At 43.6% G+C, this 26,335-nt stretch overlaps 1 protein-coding gene across 1 annotated transcript in view; it reads left to right on the top strand.

Moving 5' to 3' along the window:
• Positions 1-22,876, top strand: part of CNTNAP5 (contactin associated protein like 5) — a 408,220-nt gene extending 385,344 nt beyond the window's left edge. Inside the window, exons 23-25 of the mRNA XM_029910538.1 lie at positions 15,210-15,428; positions 20,860-20,931; positions 22,680-22,876. Of these exons, the coding sequence (XP_029766398.1) occupies positions 15,210-15,428; positions 20,860-20,931; positions 22,680-22,876 (488 nt within the window). The remainder of the gene's footprint in view (positions 1-15,209; positions 15,429-20,859; positions 20,932-22,679) is intronic.
• The last annotated feature ends 3,459 nt before the right edge of the window (positions 22,877-26,335 follow it).

The following is a 26,335-nucleotide window of genomic DNA, read 5'->3' as shown; positions in this document are numbered from 1 at the left end:
TAATCTCTATGTACCCTATCGGTAAAATGAGGATAATAGCATTTTGCTACCTCACAGGTGTTGTGAGGATAAATACATTAAAGATTATGGATACTACTCCACTGTATTTACTTGTCTTGAACGCTAAGTTTATGTTTAAATCTATCTATCTGTCTGTCTGTCTATGGTTCCTAGATGTCCCCCAATGCCATAGTATCCAAGCACCTCACGAACATTTGTTGAATTTATCCTCACAGCATCCCTCTGAGATAGGGAAGTATGATCATGCCCACACTTTGTTGTTGTCATTTTATAAACAGAGTTGGAGCACGGAAGGACTTATCCAAAGCTCATTGATTCCATGGGAATCCTTTCATTGACATCAATAGGCACTGGATTCAGGTCCCAAATGGCTTGACCAGGGTCATGCAGAAAGTCAGGGCCCAGCATGGAACACAGATCTGAGCCCCACCTCCACTACAAGACCATCCTTCCTTGTGGTCATCCCTCTGTGCTAATCACTAGATCATACACCCTTCCCTTTGACCTCTTGTACATCAATTGAACCTAAGCATATTAAGGAGATGATATCACATAGCCGAACATGTCAGATTTGTTTGCCTGAGTTTTCTCTGACTTTACCAATTCACATGTGGTTCTGCTGTGTCTAACCCTATTTTCTTTTCAGCCATGTAATGTCTCGTATGCAACATAATTAAAACAACGACATGTAAAAGTTGCCATTAGCTCAGTGCTTGGAGTGATCTGACTTTGTGTTTCCAACCTAACTCAGTCTATTTGTCTCCGGGGACCCCAAGGTGTGATCCTCTTTGAAATGCTTTTGGATGGTGGTTTATTTTTTAACATATTTGTGAAATTTCTTCATTCATGCTGCTACAAGCCTAGCTCTTGCTCTTACATCTGCTGTAAATCTATCTGAGCTGCAGAGAAGAGTGTTTGAGTTTCTACATGGTTACTTCTTTCCCCCCTCCCCATCACCTTACCAGTAGCATAGTAGTATCAGAGTTAGGGTGGGGAACTTGGATTGTGGGTTAAGGAGGTTCTGAAGATGAATAGTATAAAGGTTTCTCCAGCACGTATTTGTGGTGACCTGTCTTAACTTGTGGCTTCTCCACTTGTGAATACTCCAGCCATCAGATTCATGATGGTAAAACCTGTATAACACACCACACCTTTGTGGATTCACTTATTTCTTTAAGTGCCAGATCCAAAATCCATTGAAGTCAATAAGAGTCTTTCCAGTGACATCAGTGGGCTTTGAATCAGACCATAAATGTAATGTAAACTGGAGGTTCATTTGAAAAACCATTGTGTTTGCAGTGTGAAACAGTTATTATTTATATAGGCCTGTAAATAAACAGATTAGTTTATAGAATATGTACAGTAAAATGACAGAGTTCCTGCCCTGAAGAGATCACAAACTAATTCAGATGAGTCACACACCAGCTGCAGGTTTATTTCAGAAGGTACAGAGACATCACCAATGGGGAGACGGGTGTAGGAAGGCTTCACTAAAGAAGTGCCTCCTTAAGGAGAGGTGTAAATGGAGAAGAGGGATGAAGTATAATTGTGCCTGGGTGGTCACCTTTTTAGTAGCCAAAGAGGCAATATGTTTCTCAATGAATTAAAAACTCCTATCACTGAATATTCTAGCACAGCTTTCAAAGAATGAACACAGAACAACTGCAACTCCATCAGTTCCACAACTCAATAACCCCGCCCTGACCCTTCTTCTGTTCTTTATTAGCTGTTATATTCTTGCCCCTTCAAAACCTCTCCCTCCTGTTCCCTACCTTTCCTGTCTTTTCCCGCCTCCTCAGAAGCACCAGAGCAGCCAGGAGGAAAAAAAAAAAATCTATCTCTGAGGTGCATTTTAGACCTGAAACTGCTTTTGCTGCAAGGAGCTTAATAAAGCAACTTTGAAGATGGAGTTGGGTATCCAGGATAAAAGAGGAAGTAGGTTGAGGGCAAGATGGCAGCGGCTACAGATGAAATGGGAGGATAAGTTGAGCTGCCAGAAGCTCTGCTGTTGTTCCCACATCAGACAGCAGTAATGCCATCCTGCCTGTTCCAGAGTGACACAGAGGTCGCTCAGCCATCACTTCCAGCAATACAATTTAGCGGGTGTTTTGTCTTAATCCTGAGAGAAAATCTGTCCTCTGGTTCCCTAAAGATAACGCTCTCCAAAAGAAGGCTCTGTTCTCTCTCCCAGTCCTGTCTCCCCCTCAACTTCCCTCTAGAAGCTTTATTTTTAGGCTGACTGGTTGTTATTTGAATTGATTGCAGCTGTCTGCTCTTGAAAGAAGCCTGTTTTCCATTGTAAGCCCTCTATACCTCTCCATTTTCTTGCATCAATTGCCTCTTGTCTCATTACAATGTACCGTATTGTGAGCCCTGTTGAAATCAAACAGGGGTGGCTGTGTTGGGGCACATTAAAATGAAGCTGTCATAAATGGGTTTTGACATCGAACAAATGTCACATTACAACCTGAAGCGATGCCTGTTTTTAGCTGATAGATGAGCTTTAACAATATATAAAAGATGCCTGGGTCAAATTAGCTTGGCTGAGCATACTGAGCTCTCAAGCACTCCCCACTGTGTGAAATGCTCCATAAATTGGGACCAAAGGGCCAGCTCACTGTGTCTGTCCTTTGTGCCCCTTGGAAAGCCCGGTGGCAGTGGTGCCTTTGGGTAGGTCTACACTGCAGTAAAACATCCACGGCTGGCCCATGTCAGCTGACTCGAGCCTGAGCCAGCTGGCACAGGCCAGCCGTGGCTGTTTTATTGCAGTGTAGACGGACCCTTTAAGTCACAGTAGTTGCTCCTATCACACTCTGGAGCCAGGAACTGCTCTAAGCTGCATTGAGTGCCCATGATCCTGTCTCAAGATGCCTGTATGGCAGCCCCACTACACCTTTTATTCTGGTCTTGCCCCTTACACTAGGAAGGTCCAGATTGGGGTGGACTAGAAGCAGCTAACAATGGCTCTGTGCCCCCCAAGGGTAGTCGTAAGTAGGAGAAATCCTTCCCTGGTTTTAATTGCTGACTTTGAAGCAGATTTGTACCATGAGCGCAGGGGTGCTCCAAGCTGCCTTTATGCAGGCTTGGATCTAGCCCAAGATGTGCATTATGTTTCTCCCAGGTCAAACCCAATATCAACAACGCTTCTCAGTTTTGTGGCAGGACATGACAGCCTATTTACGTGCATAACCATAGAGTGCCTGGCGCCTAGCTGCCCATATTCATAATGGATGCAGGACTGAGACCACTTCTGCGTCATTAACTCAAAGTCAGCCCATTTGTTCGTGGCCAAGAGTAACCTTGCCAAGATTGTTCAGCCGCCACAGTGAAACGAGGTGATGATCTTGGTTTAACTCTCACAAGACCACCTTTCTATTGGTTGGGCTGAGAAAAGAGGCCAAGCATTGCATCAGCATGGAGATGAAATGGTCCTTTCAGCCCCCAGCTGTGGTCCATCCAGTACAGGGTTAAGGCCCACTGAGGGAGAACTTAAACTGGTGGTATACCTGCTTCCATTGAACTCCGTGACAAAACTCCCACTAGTGAAGTGCATGACAGGACACCCATGGACTGCAATGGGAGAAAAAGCAGGTCCAAAGAGAGTGGACTTTAATCTTCAATGCTGTCAAGTTGACTCTTGTCACAAGCATGAAATTGACTTTTAAAAGTAGCTTAGGGGGAATAAAAAGGACACTGAAAAGTGTTCATGCTTTCTCTTTGTCTCACCTTCAGAAGCCCCTTTGATCCAATGTCTCCAACACACTAATAGCATTAATTACGAGATTGGGGGAAAAAATACATACTTTCAAAGGCAATTGTTTCAAGTCCTTCTTGATTGTCTTGGTCCTTTGAACATAGTTATTTTCTGCTTGTTTAAAAAAGAAATCAGCCCCTTTGCTTCTGAAGAGCATTTTGTAATTGCACACTTACTTCCAGCCGAGCACTGAGGACCCACTCCTGCATTTTGGAGTGCCTCTGTTGGGAAACAAGCACAGCAAGGTGTGATGTTCTTCCTGGCTGGTGTGCTCCAGTGCAGAATCTCATTGCCCATTATTCTGCTTCTCACTTGTAGCTAGTGTGTGACAGTGCCAGGCGATAATGTGTAGCGCTAACTGCAAAAGGACATTGTGAATGACGACTGATTTGTTGTTACTATTAATTTGTATTATCATTACTTCCAGAGCTGCAATTAGGATTAGGGGACTCGTTCTATTAGGTAGAACATAATATACAGACAGTCCCTGCGCCAAAGACCTTGCAATTTGATTTCTTAAATTATTTAGCCTCTGTTACAATCCAGAAAAATGAGCCACCATAAAGTTCTCGGCTTTATCATAGTAAATCACAAAATACCTTCAAAACGTTTAACGTAGATGGAAATTTCTGGGTGATTCGTCATACGTCACAGGCACGTCCATTCTGATACATTCGTCTGTATGACATTATTTATGTATAACAAAATACTGTAATGAAATCATCAGAAACACGTTGGAAAAGACTCGATCATATTCTAAACTCAGGCCAATTATGCTCCTCCTGCACCAAAAAAATCAGGAAAAATCTGCAAGAGTAAAATGAATGCAGGCGGAAGCAGAGTGGGGCCTATCCAGTTTATTGCACTGATTGCAGCACGTACTTTTTTACCTGCCTTTGGGGCAGGTGGCATATGTGTTTATAGGGTGCAAGCAGCTCCTGGACCTCAGAGATACAATATGGGTTCTTGAGGACAGAGTCGCTGCAGTGGAGGAGCTAAGGGAGACAGAAAGGTACCTAGATGAGACTTTCGAGGACACAGTAGAACACTCCCACCTCCTGTCTGACCGCCTCTATGCTGTTAAGGAAGATGAAAGCCTCGAGGAAGGAGATCATCAAGCTGTAGCAGAGGGAAATTATCCCATAGTTGGGACCTTCCTTCCAGATGATGTCATGGTATCCTCTCTCACTAAGAATACCTCTCCACGGAAGGAATCCCAGTTATTAAAAAGAGAGGTAATAGTAATGGGAGATTCAATCATTAGAAATACACATAGCTGGGTTTGTGATCACTGGAAGAACCGCATTGTAAATTGCTTGCTGGGTGCAAAGGTTGTGGATCTCACCAGACATCTAGTCAGACTTATGTGCAATGCTGGGGAGGACCGGTGGGCCTGGTACATGTTGGGTACCAATGACATAGGGAAAGGTAGGAGAGAGGTCCTGGAGGCCAAATCTAGGCTGCTAGATAAGAGTTAAAAGTCCAGGATTTCCATGGTAGCATTCTCTGAAATGCTTCCAGTTCCACATGCAGGGCCAGGAAGACAGGAAGAACTGCAGGGTCTCTATGTGTGGTTGAGACAATAGGGTAGGAAGGAGGAGTTTAGGTTTATTAGGAACTGGGAAAACTTTTGGGAAATAAGGAGTCTATGCAGGAAGGATGAGCTCCACCTAAATCAAAATGGAACCAGATTGCTGGCATGTAAAATATAAAAGGTTGTAGAGGATTTTTAAAACTAAGGGTTGGGGGAAAGCCAACAAATGCAGAGGAGCACATGGTTCAGGCAGATACAACCCTTAGGGATGAATTTATTAAAGGGGAATCCTGCCTCTTAGTAAAGAGGATAGGATAGAAGTTGGCAAATTACAAGTTGAAGCTGGTGAGGAACAGTCAAACGTAAAAGGGTCCCATTTAAATGTAACACATGAAAGCAAGAGACTATTGACAAAATGTGCAAGTGCTCATATACAAATGCTAGAAGTCTAAATACTAAGATGCGTGAGCTAAGCAGAAGGCATCCCTAATGCTGATCCAAAAAGCATGGGAAACTACTTTTGGTACAGGCCGTTCAAGCCCAATCCATCAAAAATGGTGTCATCAGCGTTCCTTCTCAGCAATTCTGAAGCTAAGAGGATGCTGAATGTAAATTTTTGCAGCAGGACACTTACCCACGAGCCTAACCCCCACTACTTAGGAGTCACCTTCAATCACAGCCTTACCTACCAACAACATCTGGAGCAGGTGAGCCATCAAACGAAGAGTTGCATCAATATCATCCAAAAGCGAACCGGTTCTAGCTGAGGTTGTGATGCTTGAATGTTACAAATGGCAATGCTGGCTTTAGTTTATTCCACAGCTGAGTACTGCACACCTGTTTGGGGAAGAAGCTGCACAGGGACCTCATTGATAAATGCGGCTATGAGACTTGTTACTGGCCCCTGGACATCCATTGCCTTTTCTTGGCTTGCAGTCCTCACAGACATCCTTCCTCCAACTGCCTGGTGAGAGAGGGCTATGTTGCATGGTTACAAGAAAGCTCCCAATAACCAACCTTGTTCACATGCCTCACACTCGTGTTAAGTCCCGCCAACCATTCTGGGCAGCCGGAGAAGCTCTTTTGTCATCCAACTTCAACCAGGAAAATGCAATGAACAGGTGCTGACATAAAGAACAAGCGCCTCACAGATGATCCCACCATCAGACCACCTGGTTTCTTGCTCTGCTGAAGACTATGGATGACCATCAGCTGTATTAGGATGTTACGTGGAAGATGCGTGCACCTGATGGACAAATGGAGAATTAAGGATTTGCCACAGTGCAAATGTAGAGACCTCCAAACCGTCACATAGATTGTGAACAAGTGCCCATCTTTTCATTTCCAGGAGGTATAGCAAAGGTGCACTGTGCATCTCCTGAAGCCCTCGAATGGATTTCAAACATTTCCATTCAGGGGCGCTGGAACAATTTTGTATTGTGGGGTGGGGCCTGAGAGCCAGGGCCAGCTCCAGGCACCAGCCGAGCAAGCTGGTGCTTGGGGCGGCAGATTGAACGAGGCGGCATTCCGCCCAATCCTAGGGCGGCACGGCCGTGGGTTTTTTTTGTTTGTTTGTTTGTTTTTGTTCCGCTCCGGCTGCCCTGTAGGGCAGCAAGCCTGGCAGGGCAGTCCTCGTCCTTCCCTCCCCGCCGACCGGAGCGGAGCCCTCCCGGCAGGCGGCATGCAGTGCGCGGCGCGGTGGGAGGAGCCGCGTGGCAGCACCTCGCTGTAGCCCTGGCCACCCCGCTTCTCTCTCTCTCCCACCCCCTCCGCCCCGCTAGCCGGTCCCCCTGCACCCGCGCTCTGGTGCACAGATCACTGGGGTTTTTTTTGTTTGGTTGTTTTTTTTTGCTTGGGGCGGCCAAAAAGCGAGAGCCGGCCCTGCTGAGAGCCATTGAACCAAACTGTAAACCTTGTATATGAGGGAAACCACTTCAAGCCAGGGGGTGCGGCAGCATCCCCAGAACTCCTAGTTCTGGCACCTGTGTTTCTATTCACTTGTAAATGTTGCTATTTCCATGCATAAGAAGGTGAAATAGAGTTCCTGGCATTAAATGAGGATTTTGATAATAGGTATCACAGAAATTTGGCACCGACTCCGGGCCTGGAGCTACAGGCGCCAACTTTCCAATGTGCCGGGGGGTGCTCACTGCTCAACCCCTGGCTCCGTCACAGGCCTTGCCCCCACTCCACTCCTTCCCACCTCCTCCCCTGAGCCTGCAGTGCCCTCGCTCCTCCCCCCTTCCCCCCAGAGCCTCCTGCACGCCACGAAACAGCTGATCGGGAGGTGCGGGGAGAGAGGGGGAGGCGCTGATTGGCGGGGCTGCTGGTGGGTGGGAGGTGCTGGGAGCAGGGTGGGGGGAGCTGATGGGGGGCTGCTGACGTATTACTGTGGCTCTTTGGAAATGTACATTGGTAAATGCTGGCTCCTTCTCAGGCTCAGGTTGGCCACCCCTGCCATAAGGGGTGAGGCAAATCTTGATTTAGTCCTAAGTGGAGCACAGGATCTGGTCCAAGAGATGAATATAGCTGAACCACTTGGTAATGGCAACCATAAGGTAATTAAATTTAACATTCATGTAGGGGGAAAATGCCAAAGAAACCCCACCACAGTAGCAGTTAACTTCAAAAAGGGGAACTACCTAAAAACGAGGAAGCTAGTTAAATGGAAATGAAAAGGAAGAGTCACAAGGGTGAAATGCCTGCATACTGCATGGCGACTATTTAAAAACATCATAATAGAGGTTCAAATTAATGTATGCCCCAAATAAAAAAAATAGTAAGAGGATTAAAAATGCCACCATGGCTAAAACAGAACAGTAAAAGAGGTGCTTAGAGACAAAATGCATCCTTTAAAAAACAGAAGTCATATCATAGTGAGGAAGATATAAAGGAGAATAAATTCTGACAAGTCAAGTGTAAAAGTATAATAAGCCAGACCAAGAAAGAATCTGAGGAGCAACTATCTACGAACATATAAAAAATACCATCAATTTTTTTTAAAGTACATCAGACACAAGAAGTCTACCAGTCAGTGGGGCCACTGGATGATCAAGCTGCAAAAGGAGCAGTCAAGGAAGACAAGGCCATTGCGAAGAAGCTAAATGAATTCTTTGCATCAGTCTTCATTGCAGAGCATATGGGGGAGATCCTCAGACCTGAGCCATTTTTTTTAGGTGACTAATCTGAGGAACAGTCCCAGATTGAGATGTCAACAAAGGAGATTGGGGGTGTATGTGTGATAAATTAAACAGTAATAAATCACCAGGACTGGATGATAGTCACCCAAGAATTCTGAAGGAACTCAAATATGAAATTGCAGAACTACTAATTGTGGTATGTAACCTATTTTTTAAATTAGTCTCTGTACCAGATGACTCAAGGGTAGCTAATGTAACACCAATTTTTTAAAGGACTCCAAAGGTGATCCTAGCAATTACAGGCTGGTAAGCCTGACTTCTGTACCAGGCAAACTGGTTGAAACTATAGTAAAGAAAAAATGATCAGACACATAGATGAACATGATACGTAGGGGAAGAGTCAACATGGCTTTTGTAAAGGGAAATCATGCCTCAACAATCTATGGGAATTCATTGAAGGGGGTCAGCAAGCATGTGGACAAGTGTGATCCAGTGGATATAGAGTACTCGGACTTTCAGAAAGCCTGTGATAAGGTCCCTCATCAAAGGCTCTTAAGTACACTAAGCAGTCATGGGATAAGAGGGAAGGTCCCCTCATGTAAGTGGTTAAAAGATAGGAAACAAAAAGTATTAATATGTGATCAGTTTTCACAAAGGAGAGGGGTAAATAGTGGGGTTCCCTAAGGATCTGTACCAGTTCTTATGCCTTTCAGCATATTCATAAATGATCTGGAAAAAGGAGTAAATGCTGAGGTGGCAAAATTTGCAGATGATTCAAAATTGCTCACAATAGTTAAGTCCAAAGCTGACTGCAAAGATTTAAAAAAGGATCTCACTAAACTTGATGACTGGGCAACGGAATGGCAGACGAAATTCGATGTTGATAAATGCAAGTAATGAACATTGGGAAAAAATAGTCTCAGCCATGCATGCAAAATGATTAGGTGTAAGTTAGCTGTTACCAGTCAAAAAAGGGATCTTGCAGTCATCGTGGACAGTTCTCTGAAAACATCTGCTCAGTGTACAGTGACAGTCAAAAAAGCTAACAGAATGTTAGGAACCATTAGGAAAGGGATAGAAAATACCACGCTGCCGTTACAGAAATCCATGCTATGCCCACACCTTGAATACTGCATGCAGTTTTGGTCACCCCATCTCAAAAAAGATGTATTAAAATTGGAAAAGGTACAGAGAAGGGCAACAAAAATTATTAGGGCTATGGAACAGCTTCCATATGAGGAGAGATTAAAAAGATTGGACTGTTCAGCTTATAAAAGAGATGACTAAGGGGAGATATGATAGAGTTCTATAAAATCATGAATGGTGTGGAGAAAGTGTTATTTAGCCCTTCACATAACACAAGAACTAGGGTTCACCTGGTGAAATTAATAGGCAGTAGGTTTAAAACAAACAAAAGTAAATACTTCTTCACACAAGCCACAGTCAACCTGTGGAACTCATTGCCATGGGATGTTGTGAAGGCCAAACGTATCACTGGGTTCAAAAAAGAACTAGATAAGTTCATGGAGAGTTGACCTATCAATGGCTATTAGCCAAGATGATCAGTAACACAAACCCATGCTCCAGGCCTCCCTAAATCTCCAATTGCCGGAAGCTAGGACTGCACGACGGGATGGATCATTCAAAATTGCTCTCTTCTGTTCATTCCCTCTGAAGCACTAACGTCTGTCACAGACAAGATACTGGGATAGATGGACCATTGTCCATGATCCATGTAGCCCACGGACCATGGCAGTTCTTATGACCCATACCAAATTTTGGGCAACAACCAAGAGAGAGACAAGTTTTCAGTTAAGATTTGTAAGTAATAATTAAATTGGCCACAGAGATCTCTTGTAGGAAAGAAGACAATTCTGCTAAAGGTATGAAAATGATTCAGGTGTAGCCTATAGCTGTATTTTCTCAGTATATTATATCCTCTGATCATATGAAGTTAACAGGGTTGGGCATAGTGAATGATTGGCTAGAAGTCCACCAAAGAAAACTCTGGGTGCTGTGACAAATGATACTTGTGACTTAGGTGTTAGCTATCCCTCTGAGTCAGAGAGGAACTAACGCTCCAGTGTATGGTGATAGGTCACGACACTCCTGGAGATGTTAACTTTACTTGGTGTGTAAAACTGAGGCCCTGAAGACTTGTGGTCATTAAACGTCCTGTGACACTTCCTTGCAAAAAGAAAGGTCATTAACTTCGGTGTCCCAGTGACATACTAATTTGGATAATTACATTATATCTGCCAAAAAATCCTCCATGTAATTTCACTAAGGTATTCACTTTGTCCTCCTGCTCTTTAGTTTGCTTATGGATTGCTAAGCAACTCAAATGTTCCACCCTAGAGGTGGCTGCCTTTCTCATTTATGGGTAAAGTGACCCCATCACTGCATTGGGCTGCAAGTTGCTTTACATGTTAAAGGTTTTACTTCAGATAGCAGAGATGGATGAAGCAACAGCATTAAGTAATATTTATAGTGGAGAGTGCATATGAACAGCAGAGAAGATGTCTTGAAGTCATCATAAGAATCTTAAAAAATCAATAACTAAATCTAAACCTAAACCTCAATTTCAAGGGCAGTCAGTGTAAACACATGAAAACCAGAATAACAAGCTAACAAGAACAATGAAAGATTAAGTGAGCTGTGAAATCCAACATAGCTTGCAAGGAGTGGGAACAGGAGTCCAGCAAGAAGGCAATTGCATTAGTCCATAATTGGACTAACTAATGTACGGACCAGCAGAGAAGCTTGAATAATTGTTATTTTAAAAATATGGATGAGTAAAGTTCATGAGAGTGAGCAGCTAAATTACTTAAAAAGCTGAGAAAGACGAGTAAAAAACCAAACTTCTCACCACAGACACAGAAGACCTGCAGGAGATTTAACCTGAGAGAACAAAAGTGCAACACTGTAACGTCAAAAGACAAAAAACTGAACCTCAGATTCAATCTGGTTAAATTTACCAAGCCAATTAAACACTTTGGAGGAGTCATAGAGTTTAATGTCAGAAGGGACCATTTCTGATCATCTAGACTGACCTGCTGCATAACGCAGGCCATAGAATATTTCACCCAATGATTCCTGTATTGAACCCAAGAACTTAGAGAGTATCATAGAAATGTAGGCCTGGAAGAGACCTCATGATATGATGCAGTCCATTCTCCCATGTTGAGGCAGGACCAAGATATTCCACCAATTTGTGGTGGCATATCTTTCAGAATCCAATCTAGTCATGATTTAAAGACTTCAAATGCTGGAGAATCCACCACAATACCGAGTGAGCTGTTTTCATGGTTAATTACCCTCAAAGTTAAAATTGTGTGCCTTATGTCTGATATAACTATGGATTTGCACTATCCATATGAGAATTCAAACAGTGTGGTCAAACCTGTAAGCCCAAATTACAAACAACTCCCTTTGGCTTCAGTGAAAAATCTGAATTCTGAGGTCTTTCAAGACTGAACTCAAAAACGTAATTGTAAAGAAAACCATAATTCTTCAAGCACAATTCGTGTCTGAGCATTCTCAGTTTTTCAAATGTAATAGCCCTTTAGTGGCTAGTCCAAGAGGGGCCTTAATTCTGATTTCAAATAACTAATGAAACTGTCATATAACATCTCTTAGGCTCTTCAAGCGACCATGAAACATAATTCAATATTTATTGGCTTTCCCCTTTGGCGGGTGGAGAGGGAACGAAGCAACTAAGATAGCGTTAGCTCTGTGGGATATGAAATATTCACTCCTTGTGTTAGAGATAGTAAAGAAGCAAGAATAGATGTGTTGGGGAATGTTCACTAAGATTTTTGTAACTTCCATGAAGACAGAAGATGCTCTAAATCACTGTTTTCCCATGTTTTTGTAAGCTCCGCTTCAGAAATATACAGTCAATTCTTTCCTTCCCCTGACAACCTCACCATCTGTTGTTACAGGCCTACCCATCTTAATTTATACAGCTTCCACTTCCCCTTCTGCACAAACACTTTGGGAAAGGCCAAAGCATAACTCCTGAAAGTTAGATTGTATCCTACATCAGGAATGGATGTATTTCCATTGAGACACTCTTTGCTGTTGTCCTTTGAAACATCTCTCCTGTGGGGAAAACACAGAATGTTCTTGCCATTTACACCTACGTTTTGCTTGTGTCTGTTCTTGCACCTAGAAGATGGATCTGTGACAATTGCCCTAGTGACACCGTCTGCAGACTTAGGTGCTATTGCAAGTTTCCTTCCAGCCCAGAACCCTAGAGTGACATCTGACACTTGGGGTGGCAAAGGAACAGCAACACTTAGTAAAATTATGCCTGAATTTCTGCATGGGAACACATCAAACCTAAGTGTTTCTTTTCTAAAGCCATCTCAGAAGCGTCAGACAATGATCAGCAATCATAAGTGCCAAAGGATAACATGGACGTCAGTGTAGACCCGTAGTTTGAGCTGTTTAACCATGCTGCAACCCAAATAACTTCCCTCACCATCCCTCCCCCAAACCCACTACATGAAAAGACTTACATAATTTATTTATTTAGCAAAGTCAAGCACTCAAAAGTTAAAAATACTGCCAGACTTATTGTTGCCTACACAACTTTCATTCTGCTCTCTTGTGTGTCCATCCTGTGTGTTGCATGAGGTGGGGTCACATAGGAACAATAGTATGTGGTCGTAGAATTAGACTTTACCATACTGCATGCACATAAGGATCTATCACTTTGGTGTACAAGGTCCATCTGTAAATCCATGGGTAATACCAAATTGCATTAACTGCAAGCAGTTGGGTAACTCAACTTGCCTGAGTACTCTGCACAATGATAATACCCAGGAGCCAAAGAAGTAACTAGTATGTGAAACTGGCTTCTTGGACTTGCCTCCATCCACATTCAGCACCCTAACCAGGGCATAAAATAGTAGGATATGTGAGAGGGATCAACAATTTTCTACTCACCGGTCCAGGACTAGCCCTTGAAGAGTTTACTGGTCCAAATCCTGGCAGGCACTGAGAGATCATATTTTAATATCAAGTCACTCTGCTTACCACATTGTTGTCATTGGTATTTAGGGTTTTTTTTTTCCTTTCAAAGCTTGTAACCAAAGCTTTGTGGGCCTCATCCAGCTCCCATCAATTTTACTGGGTATTGGATCAGGCCCTATATGATCCAGAAGATCTTGAAATGTGAACTGTCAACTGTTGGGGCTGGGAATTAATCTCTAAATCTGACAGTTTTATGAGATCAGCTAATAAAATTATTTAATGTAGACTGGGAAAAATATGTCTGATGGTAATCAAAATGATCTGTTTTTAAAGGCCATTGCCTTACAACGTGAAAGGGTAGAAACAGATGAGGAAGCTGGGAATCCCCGTTTTGCAATGCTATAAACTACACATTTGTAACACTACCGGTAGACATGATTTCACACCTTGAATGCCCACTGATCTTGCATTCAACGAGGCTTTTTTATTTTGTTTTTTTCCCCCTTATATTGGCACAAGGTGTACATAGCAAGTCACAGAGCTCTTAGCAGTATGAATTTCAATTCCTAGAAAGTAAATAAATGGGGCTCATTGAGAAAGAGAAAATAGCGTACCCGTCCTTCACTGTCTTTCTCAAGCATCAGGCATTGCTGCATTCAGAACTAACTGTACAACTTATGCCTTTGAATTGGCTTTCCCCTAATAGGGCCTAAATGCACATGTACCCCCTACCTCCCACCCCTAACTCCACATACACAAATTAAGCTATTTCTCCTACAGACTGGGAAAAAAGATAGCGATTGTTATTTCTGTTTGTAAATACTTGGGAGTCTCATACCATGGTGACGGGGGCATATAAGTAGGTAGATATATAGGTCTACTAGACTGTGGAATACTTTCCCCAGGATAGTTTGAGAAGCCCAAGCACATGAGACTTTCGTTAGACTATATGAAGTACTGGATAATGAGCATCACTGAACAGTCCTGTACTGTCAGCAGTGGACAGAGCAGATGATCTGCTAGGTCTTGTCCATCTCTGACAGCTCAGATTCTGTGAAACTGAACATGTTGAAAAATGAATCTTACCTCAGGCCTGAAGATAATCAGGGTTACTATTTAACCGATTGATTGTCAGAGGTGGGATCAGAGAGGAATTTTCACCCAGGTCAGATTGGCAGTGATGATGGGATTTTTTTCCCCTTCCTCTGCAGCATGTGGGTGCTGGTCACTTGCCAGGCTCATCTGGGTATATCTCACTTAATTCATTTCCTGACATTGAAGGGACCTCGGGCATTGGTGCATCTCGGTCCCTCCTATTCTCTGCCTGTGGCACATAATAGTTTAGTCTCCTATGGACTGTAATACCATGGTCTAACTTCAGTTGTTGGGTTTAGCATGTTGGTGTCCTGCAGGAGATCAGACTAGGTGGCCCGGTAGTCCCTTATGGCTTTACATTCTATGATTTATGATAGTTTATGGTAGCACCAAATATGTGTTGGTTATTTCCAGACAAACAACAGGAACCTGGTTAGGGGAAGGAGAACAACAGAGGCTATTTATTTACAAGCCAACTCCATTCACTATAAGTAGCATGGTAGATGTGCATCTTTAAGAGGGATTTAAATGTGGATATCGTCTCAGACCTACGGGTCCAGTGGAAGAAGGGTGTAATTGGGTGAGAAGCTGGTGAATAAGGTCAGGTAAGCTGGCAAAGGGTTTTTTAATCAACACGCAAGAGGATACATTTAAAACACCTTTTTGATTGTGTTGTGTGTTGCAGATAGTCTGGGGCTAGATTCTGAGGTCTTGAAGGCGAACTCACATGGCTTTATGGGATGCCTGTCCTCTGTCCAGTACAATCACATAGCTCCATTGAAGGCCGCCTTACGACATCCCAGCATAGCCCCCGTGACTGTCAAAGGCTCCTTGACTGAATCGAGTTGTGGATACATAGCAGAGGCTGATGTGAACACCATCACCACAGTATATACTTCATCAGGTATGTTCTGTCAAGAAACTAAGGCTTCCATTAAACCAGCCTTTTAGAGCTCAGCGTGGGATTTGCTCCCTCCCTTCCTGCTGTCACGGTAAGTGTGATACTAGAAGCAAAATGGCTTGGAAGCTATCAACACATAAGTGATCAGGATGTACAGATAAAGCCTATTCAAGTTCGCACCCACTAAAAGGCTATATCCTGATAATAAATGATCCTAAACAACTGATTAAGATCCTGTATTGCCTGAAAAATGCCCACAGCAATGTGACATTATAGGAGAGTAAAGCCTGAGTTGCAAAGGATAGTCCAAACACTGTCTCAGGAACATGGGACTTCAATTGCCATTGCAGGTAGTCCGTGAAGTCTGGTATCATGGCTCCAGTGCAGGAGATTTCAAAGGAAAACAAAAACCTGGTATGGTGTTGCATATAATACAACTGTTCCTGACCCCAGATCCTGACCAGCATATGCCCTGAAGTCTGAGGAATCATGCCATATACTAACTGTAATTTTACTCTAGCTAGTGTAAATCATAGAAGATTAGGGTTGAAAGAGACCTCAGGAGGTCATCTAGTCCAACCCCCTGCTCAAAGCAGGACCACCACCAAATAAATCATCCCAGCCAAGGCTTTGTCAAGCCAGGCCTTAAAAACATCTAAGGATGGAGATTCCACCACCTCCCTAGATCACCCATTCCAGTGCTTCACCACCCTCCTAGTGAAATAGTGTTTCCTAATATCCAACCTGGACCTCCCCCACTGCAACTTGAGACCATTGCTCCTTGTTCTGTCAATGCATGAGTGTTACTCCGTGTGTCTTTTACTGAATATGTGTATCATTCACTTTGTTTTAAGTGAAGGCACATAACTTGAATGTTCCTAGCTGATGATCCTAAGCAGTTCATTTTTCCTCTGCAATCATGAAATTGCCCTCTGGGACTCTTAAGTGGTTTGCATATGTGAATTAGTATGCCAGGGGAAAAAAGAACCCAGAGAGCAGCTGGTAGTACTGTCACCACAGGCAGGGACACACAAGTCGCTGTTTTAGTCACTAGTGGATGTGGCAGAGACCTTAATAACCAGAAAGGAGTAAAAAATGAAAGGGTTTTTTTTCTTTTTGTTTTTTAATCCTTTGAACTATGAATTCACTTTATCTTCTCTGCTGGATAACTCATAAAGCTTCCTATGTTTTATATCCTAATGCCATTTATTTCCTTGACATTTGGACTTGCAGCAGATGCCCCTTTCCTTCAGCTTCTACCCATGGTATTCAGCAGAAAACAAATGATGCTATTAGCGTTTTGCATAGGGAGAAATAATTAGGCTTGCTCTCTGTGTGGGGAATGGATTCCAGTTGATGTGTGCTTTGTTTTTTAACTGAAGAAACATGGCTTGTTAATGGTGAATGGTTTAGGATTGCTGTGTGTGTGTGTGCAGGCACGCATGCATTTTCACATGTGTTTACACACAAACCCTGTCCATCACTCTGTGGGTCAAATTTTGCTCTCACTTATCCTAGGCCAACCTATAAAGTCAAGAAGGGGACATTTTAGGATAAAGCTTAAGTCTCAAAGAGTGAGTTGAAACTCTGATTTCAGATATAATGGGGCAGGATTTAGACTTTCATATTTAAATCTTGCAATTAACTAGATGTAAGGCAGTGTTAAGGTTAAATAAGCACTCAGATATCAGCTAATGCAGAGTTGTGGTGAAAGCTCAGTGTTCTCTCTGCATATTTCTGCTTTAAAATATGGTCACCCTTTTATCATAACTGATACCTAATATAACCTCAACATTCAAAGTGGACTTGTTTTATAGATCTCATTGAGACTTAAATCAAGCCAATTTTGAAAACTGTATGTTCTATACTGTGAGTAATGGTTATATAAGAAATTCCATTTTGTATTCCATTATACTTTATATTAATTTACATATAATTTATTTTTATATATAGAGAGAGAGACCATATTTTAAGGAGTAATCACAGGAGGGCAGAGTTAAGGATTAATCTTCAGCTTTACTGTGCATTTCTCAGTTTATTAGTTCTTGATTTCTCATCTCTGCATGTCTGAGAACAAAAAAAAACAAACTTCAAAGACTGCTATACTTGTGTGTGCCAATTTTCTGAGCAATTGATAGAGCAAAGATACCTGCCTGAAAAGCCTGCTGTGAATGTGTGAAAAAGCTTTCAGTGCTCATAACTTGAGAACTATTAAAGCACTTTTCTTCAAACTTGGAATGTTTGTTAGATCTTCAGGAAAGTTTCTTAGCAAACTACTTTTAAACAAAATCCACTCAGCCATGGTTGATTTATCCATGAACAAAATTTCTGATTGGAACATCTGAGGGGAAAACTGACTTCCTGTGATGATGATATTTTGTAATGTTCCATAAATCAGTCTCTCGTACGTGGTTGCACATATAGTAGTTGCCACTCCAACTCCACATTGATGGCACCCTGATGTTTTACTCTACCAGGATGTTTACAGTATATTAAAATACTGCAAATATCACAGTCTATTAAAATGTGTTTTTTTTTTCTGAAAATATGTATTACCGGTAGTGGTCATTACTATATTTTGAGGGCTAGATCCTCAGCTGCTAGTTTATGCAAGTGGAGGATCTGGACCTTGTGTATTTAAATTATATATCCCAAATACTTTCATAAGTCAGATACTGTTCAAAAAATTTTTGCTCGTGGAAGTCGTGAGACATTTCATATCCCTATTTCACTGAGGTGCCCTTTGGTGCCAGTTTTCTTCATGCGTTATCTCAAGGGTCATATCTAAAAGGGAAAGAATGTCCTATTAAAATCTCATATGAGACACAGTGCTTTTTTTCCTCCTTGGCTACAGAATTTACCATGATCCCACAGGGGAAGGTTCTGCTGTCACTTGCTTCTCTGCAACAAACACCTCGTTGTCTTGTATCCTGACTTTAGCTCTTGGGTGAAACATAATTCGCAGAACCTTTAAGGTCTGTCGACCTGCATTCTGATTAAACCACAGAAAGAAACTCAAAGTTACCTTTAAATCCCCAACACTTGTTTTGGATTTTTTAAAAGTCCTTTAGCTTCAAGTCATTTTTGGTCAAAGACTAAAGACTCTTTAATAGCATATATGGCCAACATTTTACACAATGGACATGTGGATCAAAAGTCTCGCCTACCCCTTATTCATTTTATGCAATCTCAGAAGGTGACTTGTGACGCCAGTCAGAATTCTCTGTCCAAGCCATAGGGAGTTAAGACAATTTACACCAGCTAAGGCTCTGCCTCACGGTGCGCAAAATTAGCTAGATAGTCAACTCATGTATAAACCAAGCTTTTCTGGTCTAAAATGAGCTGGCGTTTCACAAGGTCTGCTTGTACCTGAGCAATTACTTCTCCAGGTACCCAATCTCCATGCAGTGGGAAAAGAGAACTTGCAAAAGAGCTGCAATGGGTCCCACTTGGGGAGCCATGTTCCAAATGGGTGACTCATTATGCAATCCTGGCTGATGAGCATTTATTTATGTCAGCAGGCCCGTTGATTTCAAAATCTCTTCTGTGACTGCATCTGGTCTGAACATCAGCGATCTGCAGAAGTGCAAACCCTCCTCTGTTTACTGTTAGTTTGTAGGCATCTGTTTACAGGAAGGGAAAGGCTTTCATCTTTAAAACTGGCAAGAGAACTACTTCTCAAACCTCAGAATGGCTTGGGCCAGATTCTCTGTGGTCTACGGTTTGTGAAGCCATTTAAATCGGTGAAATTGGGTGTAAATGGTATCCTTTAGCACTCGCTTTGCACTAGTATAAATGACTGCCCAAGGTGCCGGGCAAAGGAGAATCAGGCTCTTTGGAAAGAGTGCAAAGCAAAGCTGGGTAAAGATGAAAATTTAGCCCCGTCCAACGCACAAATATGCTCGTTTGTCTGAAGGAAAAAATCCCACTTAACGAAGTGCTAAGAGTCTGCCGAGTCAGCAACTAAAGCAAGGCTGCTCAATAACAATGAGGCATTGCAGCATTTTGCATCTCTTTCTAAGGCCTCCGCCTCTCGCCTTTGAAAGGAGCAGCCTGGCAATGCCATACAATCTATCCCCGAGACCGTCAGGACTAGCTCCCAAGTACAGGCCTATGTGTGATAACCTGGAGGCTTGTAAAAGGGGAGAACGGCAGCTCTGCACTCCTGCAGCCAGACACCAAAGAGAGGAAAGGGTGAGCTGAGATGAAAGCCCTCGTATGAGGATACAGACAGGCTGGATGGTTCAGACACAGTGCTAGAGCTAGATCTGGGACATGCGGGGACAGCTGGTGTAATTTATCATTGTTCCATTGGCTTTCAGTGAGGGTTTGACCCATCATCTGGATCTGGATCTGAAGCTCCCAAAGTTGCAGGTGTTTGAGTCCCATTTTGGTTTGGCTGAGATATGGAAAAGCTGGCTCTGGGAACCTCCACACTTAGAGGGTGTTTGGATACAGGAGTTTGCAACCCTGATCTCTTTAGTACCCTCTAGACGCTCCAGTCGCCTCAGTGAAGAGCAATGCTCGCTGTGCAGTGCAGCAGAAATCGTTTGGCCAAAATCAGGAAGTCTTCCTTCTCAAGGTTGAAAGCAGCCACAGAGGGGACATGGGTGCAAATTAAGGACGGGAATGGATGTGGTAACACAAACCAGAAGGACCTGTAGCAGCTGAAGGGGGAAGATCAGAAGATGTCCAATTTAAATGCACCCCAGTGACAGCTTCTGCCCTTGGAACATGTGGTATCACCATTGGTCTGCATTGAAGAGGGAGGGATAGCTCAGTGGTTTGAGCATTGGCCTGCTAAACCCAGGGTTGTGAGTTCAATCCTTGAAGGGGCCACTTAGGGATCTGGGGCAAAATCAGTACTTGGTCCTGCTAGTGAAGGCAGGGGGCTGGACTCGATAACCTTTCAAGGTTCCTTCCAGTTCTAGAAGATGGATATCTCTATTATTATTATTATTATCCCTTCCAACAGAGCCGTCCCCCCGCCTCCCAGACACTGTTTCTCTCCCTCAGATTGAACCTGACCCATATATCCTATATTAGCCTCCTCCCTTTACAGATGCTTCTTAGTCTTGTTTCTTTGGCATTGTAATATTGTTGAGTCTGACAGAGGCTCCCAGCAGGCTACCTGGGTCAAATGTCTCCCTACCATTGTGAGCAGGTGCACTGTGGTAGGATTATAGGGTGTTGGTTTTACCCATTTAGTTTCTTCTTGCATTCACGGTTTGCACGGCTTTGTCTCTGAAGGTGCCTAAGGGTGTTGTCCTGTGATTACCTGTTTTTAAGAGGGCTCTTCTTGGCTCAAATTCTCTAATCCCCAAACCACATATTTTCAGGGCAGACCAGGGTAGGTAACTTCATTCCAAGTGCTGAAGCAAACTCAGCACGTTGCCTATAGACAATGAGCTGTTTTGTATTTAATCAACTGCAGATCCCTTTGGGAAGTCGGATGAGCGGGAGCCCCTCACCAATGCAATCAGAAGCGATTCAGCTGTTATTGGAGGTAACTTTTTTCTTCTTTTTCTTTTGAATGATGCAATCAGAAAATATTTTTCCCCCCAGAAAACAAGTACGTAGGGTATTTCCAGCAAAAGGTTCAGCAGCACCTTACCCTCATTTTCTGCTCTACTCTAACACAGGGCTTTACAAGGGTGCTGCTGCTGCATTTATTATTAATATTCATTATATTATGGCAACATCCCAATGTTCCAATCAGGACCAGGGACTATCATCCTACACGCTCCCTAAACAGAGAGATGCAGTCCATGTTCTGAAGATCTTAAGTCTTTTCAACATACAAAATAGCATCTGTTTTTCTGAGACATGGCTCCGCTGTGAGCGCTGCACGCAAATACACACCTCTGACTGGTCATGTAATGTTGCATTCGTATCTCATCTACCTTCTGAGCTCTCGAAAAGCTCAGTGTGGTGCGTAATGGAATTCCTCAGACCACATGGAAACTCTCTTACAAGCCAAAGCCTCGGTTGATTCACAAGTGGTCCTCACACCGCCATGTATTGTTTTCCACATTCCATTAACAATCAGCATTCATCCCAAGGGTCTGTTGCTTTGCAGTGAGTTGCTTTTCAGGATACCTGTACTCTACGGGCCAAATTCCCACAAGGTTTACACAGATGTAATTTGAGAGAGCCCCCAATGAATGAAGTTGGCCAGAAAGGGAAGTTGTGGAGACATGAGGGAACAGAATTTTCAAAACACTCCGCGCTGGCCTAACTTTGCTCTCATTGAACTCAATGATTGGCTTCAGGCAAGCAGAATTAGACCAATGTTGAGCATTTTTGAGAATCCCACCCAAGGTGGCGGTATCCTCCCTCGTGCAGGATAGAAAGCCCCAGCGCTGCCATCTGGGGGTATGTCTACACAGCAGCTAGGCACCTGCAGCTGGCCTGCGCCAGTCCACTCTGGCTCAAAGGCCGTTTCATTGCTGCGTAGACTTCCAGGGTCGGGCTGGAGCTCTCAGACCCTGTGGGGTGGGAGGTCCCAGTGTTCAGGCTCCAGCCCAGTCCTACACAGCAGTGAAACAGCCCTGCAGCCAGAGCCCTGTGAGGCTGAGTTGGCTGGCACGGGCCAGCCGTGGGTTTTTCTTTGCTGTGTAGACATACCCTGGGAGGCTAGGATAGAGGATTGGGATGCACTTGTAAGCCACACACTTTCTGGGTGTGGTGTTCTGTCCCATCTAGTGGCACCAAGACCACTTAGAGAGAGATAAAATGAGTCTGCTCTACAGCCTTAGGGTACGTCTATACTTACCTCCGGGTCCGGCGGTAAGCAATCGACCTTCTGGGATCGATTTATCGCGTCTTGTCTAGACGCGATAAATCAATCCCGGATCGATCCCGGAAGTGCTCGCCGTCGACACCGGTACTCCTGCTCCGCGAGAGGAGTACGCGGAGTCGACGGGGGAGCCTGCCTGCCGCGTGTGGACCCGCGGTAAGTTCGAACTAAGATACTTCGACTTCAGCTACGTTATTCACGTAGCTGAAGTTGCGTATCTTAGTTCGAAGTGGGGGGTTAGTGTGGACCAGGCCTTAGCTAACAGCCAGTTGGCTTTTAGCTCATGCTATAGAGGCTCATGCACTAAGCTCCAGAGGTCCCCGGTTCGATCCTGCCCACCCACGACCGGCATCTAATTACACACTGACTTGCCATGTTTTCTAAGCAGCCTCCCCTGGTAAAATCTTTGTTTCTGTTTTCCCTTCCTGCCCTTACTTTCCCCTCTCTTTCCCCAGGTGTAATAGCAGTCGTAATATTCATCATCTTTTGCATCGTGGCCATCATGAGCAGATTCCTCTACCAGCACAAACAGACACATCGAAGTAGCCAGGCGAAGGAGAAAGAATACGCAGAAAACCTCGACAGTTCCTTTAAAACTGACATTGACTTGCAGAACACAGTGAGTGAGTGCAAACGGGAATATTTCATCTGATGGATTGTGTGGTTCCTTCTTACTCTCCTCCCCACACCTGGCCTTTTTTTCTTTTCTTACCCATTAATTTATTTGCCAGCTTTTAAACCTTTTGGAAGGAGACTGCCCTGCACAGGAGAGACTGGCAGACACTTCAATGCCTCATTCCCTTCACAAAAACCTGCCACAGTTACATCGGCATCTCAAGAGACCTGCTGTTCTACTCTGGACAGAATGAGTTCACGGACTTGCATGGTTGCCTATTAAGTTTCTGGATTTCTCAAGTTTTATGTTGTTTTCTGGAACCATTTAACTCACCACTTTGTATCTGATCTGAGCTATATAAACTAGAGGTAAAGTACTGTAGCTATATAAGTAGCATCACAGCTTTTGGGACAGGGTAGCAGGAAAGAATAAGACCAAAATGCCTGATTTATTATACGATGCATTTACACCAATCATAAAGTAGCAGCTAGGTCCTTAGTTGATGTAATTTGCCACCAAACCGTTGACTTCAATGGAATTACGCCAGTTTTCACCAGCTGGGAATCTGGCAAGAAGTTACCATTATTATTTTCTTTCTCTCCTTAAGCTCCTTCCCCCATCCTTTTACTGTAACTTTTAGGCTTACAAATGTTTTTAAAAAATACAGGAATACTGATAACAGCATTGGAGAAAATTCATTCCAGTGCACCTTGTATACCTCCGTCTCATAAGTCTGACTATTTAGAACCAACGTACTCTAGCATAATTCTAGATGAAGCATGGAAGATAGTACTTAAAGGGTTTTAGGAGGCTTCTAGGACTTAGGTGCTCTATACATTTCTCTGATGACTTGTCTGAAACATTAGAAGTGCAGCATACACACGCTAACATCATATAGAGAATGATCATGTGCTGAGGTCAAACACTTAAGCGACTGTGGCAAAAAAAACAAACAAAAGAAGAAGACAAACCAACCCCACCCAAACCATGAGATCTAAATTCTGCTGAGTCATATAAAAAAGCCAAAATTGTTATTAAATTGCTTTTAAAAAACTGCATGAATGAAGCGATGGTGCTTCCTGTTTGTAGAAACCAGGATGTTTCCCCTCAAAGATAAGGAAAAGGTGTCTTTTAAAAATTTTAGCCAGACAAAGTAGATGAGGTTAATATCTTTTGTGGACAAACTTCTGTTGGTGAAAGAGACAAGCTTTTGAGCGTACACAGAGCTTTTCTTCAGTGTAAGCTCGAAAGCTTGTCTCTCTCGCCAACAGAAATTGGTCCAATAAAAGATATTACCTCACCCACCTTGTCTCTCTAATATCCTGGGACTCACATGGCTACGATAACACTTAGTCAAATTCATTCACAAGGAGAAAATTGTAAAGGAGCATGTACTAAGTTCTGGATTTTTAATTTTCTTCTCTCCCTTTCTCCAGTGGTTTTCTGTTCTCTCCTGTTTGGGGACACTGGCTAGCAGAAGTAGAAGGGACTCTAATCTGCCTCCTCTATTCTTTCTGACGGATCACTGAATGTGGAATCGAATTTCTCTTTCACTCAAAAAATAGTGCGGGGGGCTTGAACCCAGCGTGAGCTTGCATGATGGTCCCATCCCAGATGCTAGATAAGCCCTGACTGTGTGTTTAGTGTCATACAGGGCCCGTCCTGGGAGCTTAACCTAGGGGTTACAGTGGACGAGAAGCTGGATATGAGTCAACAGTGTGCCCTTGTTGCCAAGAAGGCGAACGGCATTCTGGGCTGTATAAGTAGGGGCATTGCCAGCAGATTGAGGGATGTGATCATTCCCCTCTATTCGACATTGGTGAGGCCTCATCTGGAGTACTGTGTCCAGTTTTGGGCCCCACACTACAAGAAGGATGTGGAAAAATTGGAAAGAGTCCAGCGGAGGGCAACAAAAATGATTAGGGGACTGGCGCACATGACTTATGAGGAGAGGCTGAGGGAACTGCGATTGTTTAGTCTGCAGAAGAGAAGAATGAGGGGGGATTTGATAGCTGCTTTCAACTACCTGAAAGGGGGTTCCAAAGAGGATGGATCTAGACTGATCTCAGTGGTACCTGATGACAGAACAAGGAGTAATGGTCTCAAGTTGCAGTTGGGGAGGTTTAAGTTGGATATTAGGAAAAACTTTTTCACTAGGAGGGTGGTGAAGCACTGGAATGGGTTACCTAGGGAGGTGGTGGAATCTCCTTCCTTAGAGGTTTTTAATGTCAGGCTTGACAATGCCCTGGCTGGGATGATTTAGTTGGGAATTGGTCCTGCTTTGAGTAGGGGGCTGGACTAGATGGCCTCCTGAGGTCCCTTCCAACCCTGATCTTCTATGATTCTAAGGATCTGATCCAATGCCCAAGAGAAAAGGGGAGTCTTCCCATTGATTTCAGGGGGCTTTGGTTCAGGCCCTAGGGAATCAGCCGTACATCAGGACCCCTGGACCCATATGGAGTCCCAAAGGCATTTCCACATGGTCACAAGGGTTTGCACTACCAGATCTTGCTGCAGCAAAGGGACCAATAACAAACAATAGAAAGCAGTGCGGCTGCACAAACCCCCCAGATGGCCAGGGCTGTATGGGGGGAGGGGGCTGGGGGGGTGTGGGGAGGAGTTTAAATAAATGTAGGGAGCTTGGATTAATGGTTGCAGATGGTGGCTGATAGGCCGCAGGGAAGTAGATGTTGAGAACGAATATGAGACAGTCTTGGTGTGATATTCAGCACGCTCACTGAGTTACACTACAATCATCTTTGGTCTCTTGACCGTCTTTGGGGGTGAGTGGGACAAGTAAAAGCTAGGCTAATACAACGATCGTCAGGCCAACCGATCTGCTTTACAAGGCAAGCTTAAACTTAAAGGAAGGATGGCGCTGCTTCTCCCAGCTCCTGCCAGCCAGCAGCCACTGCGTCTTGTGCCAGCTGCTGGTGTGACATTTGGTTATGAGTGCCTTTGCATGCCATGACGGACTCATTAGCAGGAAGATAGTGAAAGATGCAGAAAGGAATGCACCTAATGAGATCCATAAGCAAAGAGTTTCTTCCATATATAAAGCTGCTCTGCTTTGCACATTACAGGTGGACGGGGGGACAAGCAAACATAGGAACAAATGTTCATCTCCCTCTTTCTGTGGACTCCAGGTTTTTCTTCATGATTTTCAGCATGGTTTTGTCCACGTGATCTCATTTTGAATGCTCTGACTGAGAAGGAGCTATTAATTCCCCCAAACATGTATTGCCTTTAGGAAGAAGAGCTGGGGAATCAAAATCCACATTGTATTCAGATCTCCCGCCCCCCATTACTGTGCCATGTATTTTTCCCTGGTCAACATGGCAGATTATAAATCATCTTTGTGCTTTGCTACATATTCTTCTTTTCTTTATATAAAAAGTCACAGTAAGATATAGTGATCTAGTCCCACGCAAGTACAGTAATTAAATGGATAGAATAGGGAAGGGTTGAGCAATCAAATAGAATCCCCTCATTATT

Source organism: Terrapene carolina, unplaced genomic scaffold, assembly GCF_002925995.2.
Source record: "Terrapene carolina triunguis isolate 2854851 unplaced genomic scaffold, T_m_triunguis-2.0 Scaffold62, whole genome shotgun sequence".
Lineage (NCBI taxonomy): Eukaryota > Metazoa > Chordata > Testudines > Emydidae > Terrapene > Terrapene triunguis.
Note: the sequence above shows the minus strand (reverse complement) of the source record. Positions and strands in the feature narration are given on the sequence as shown.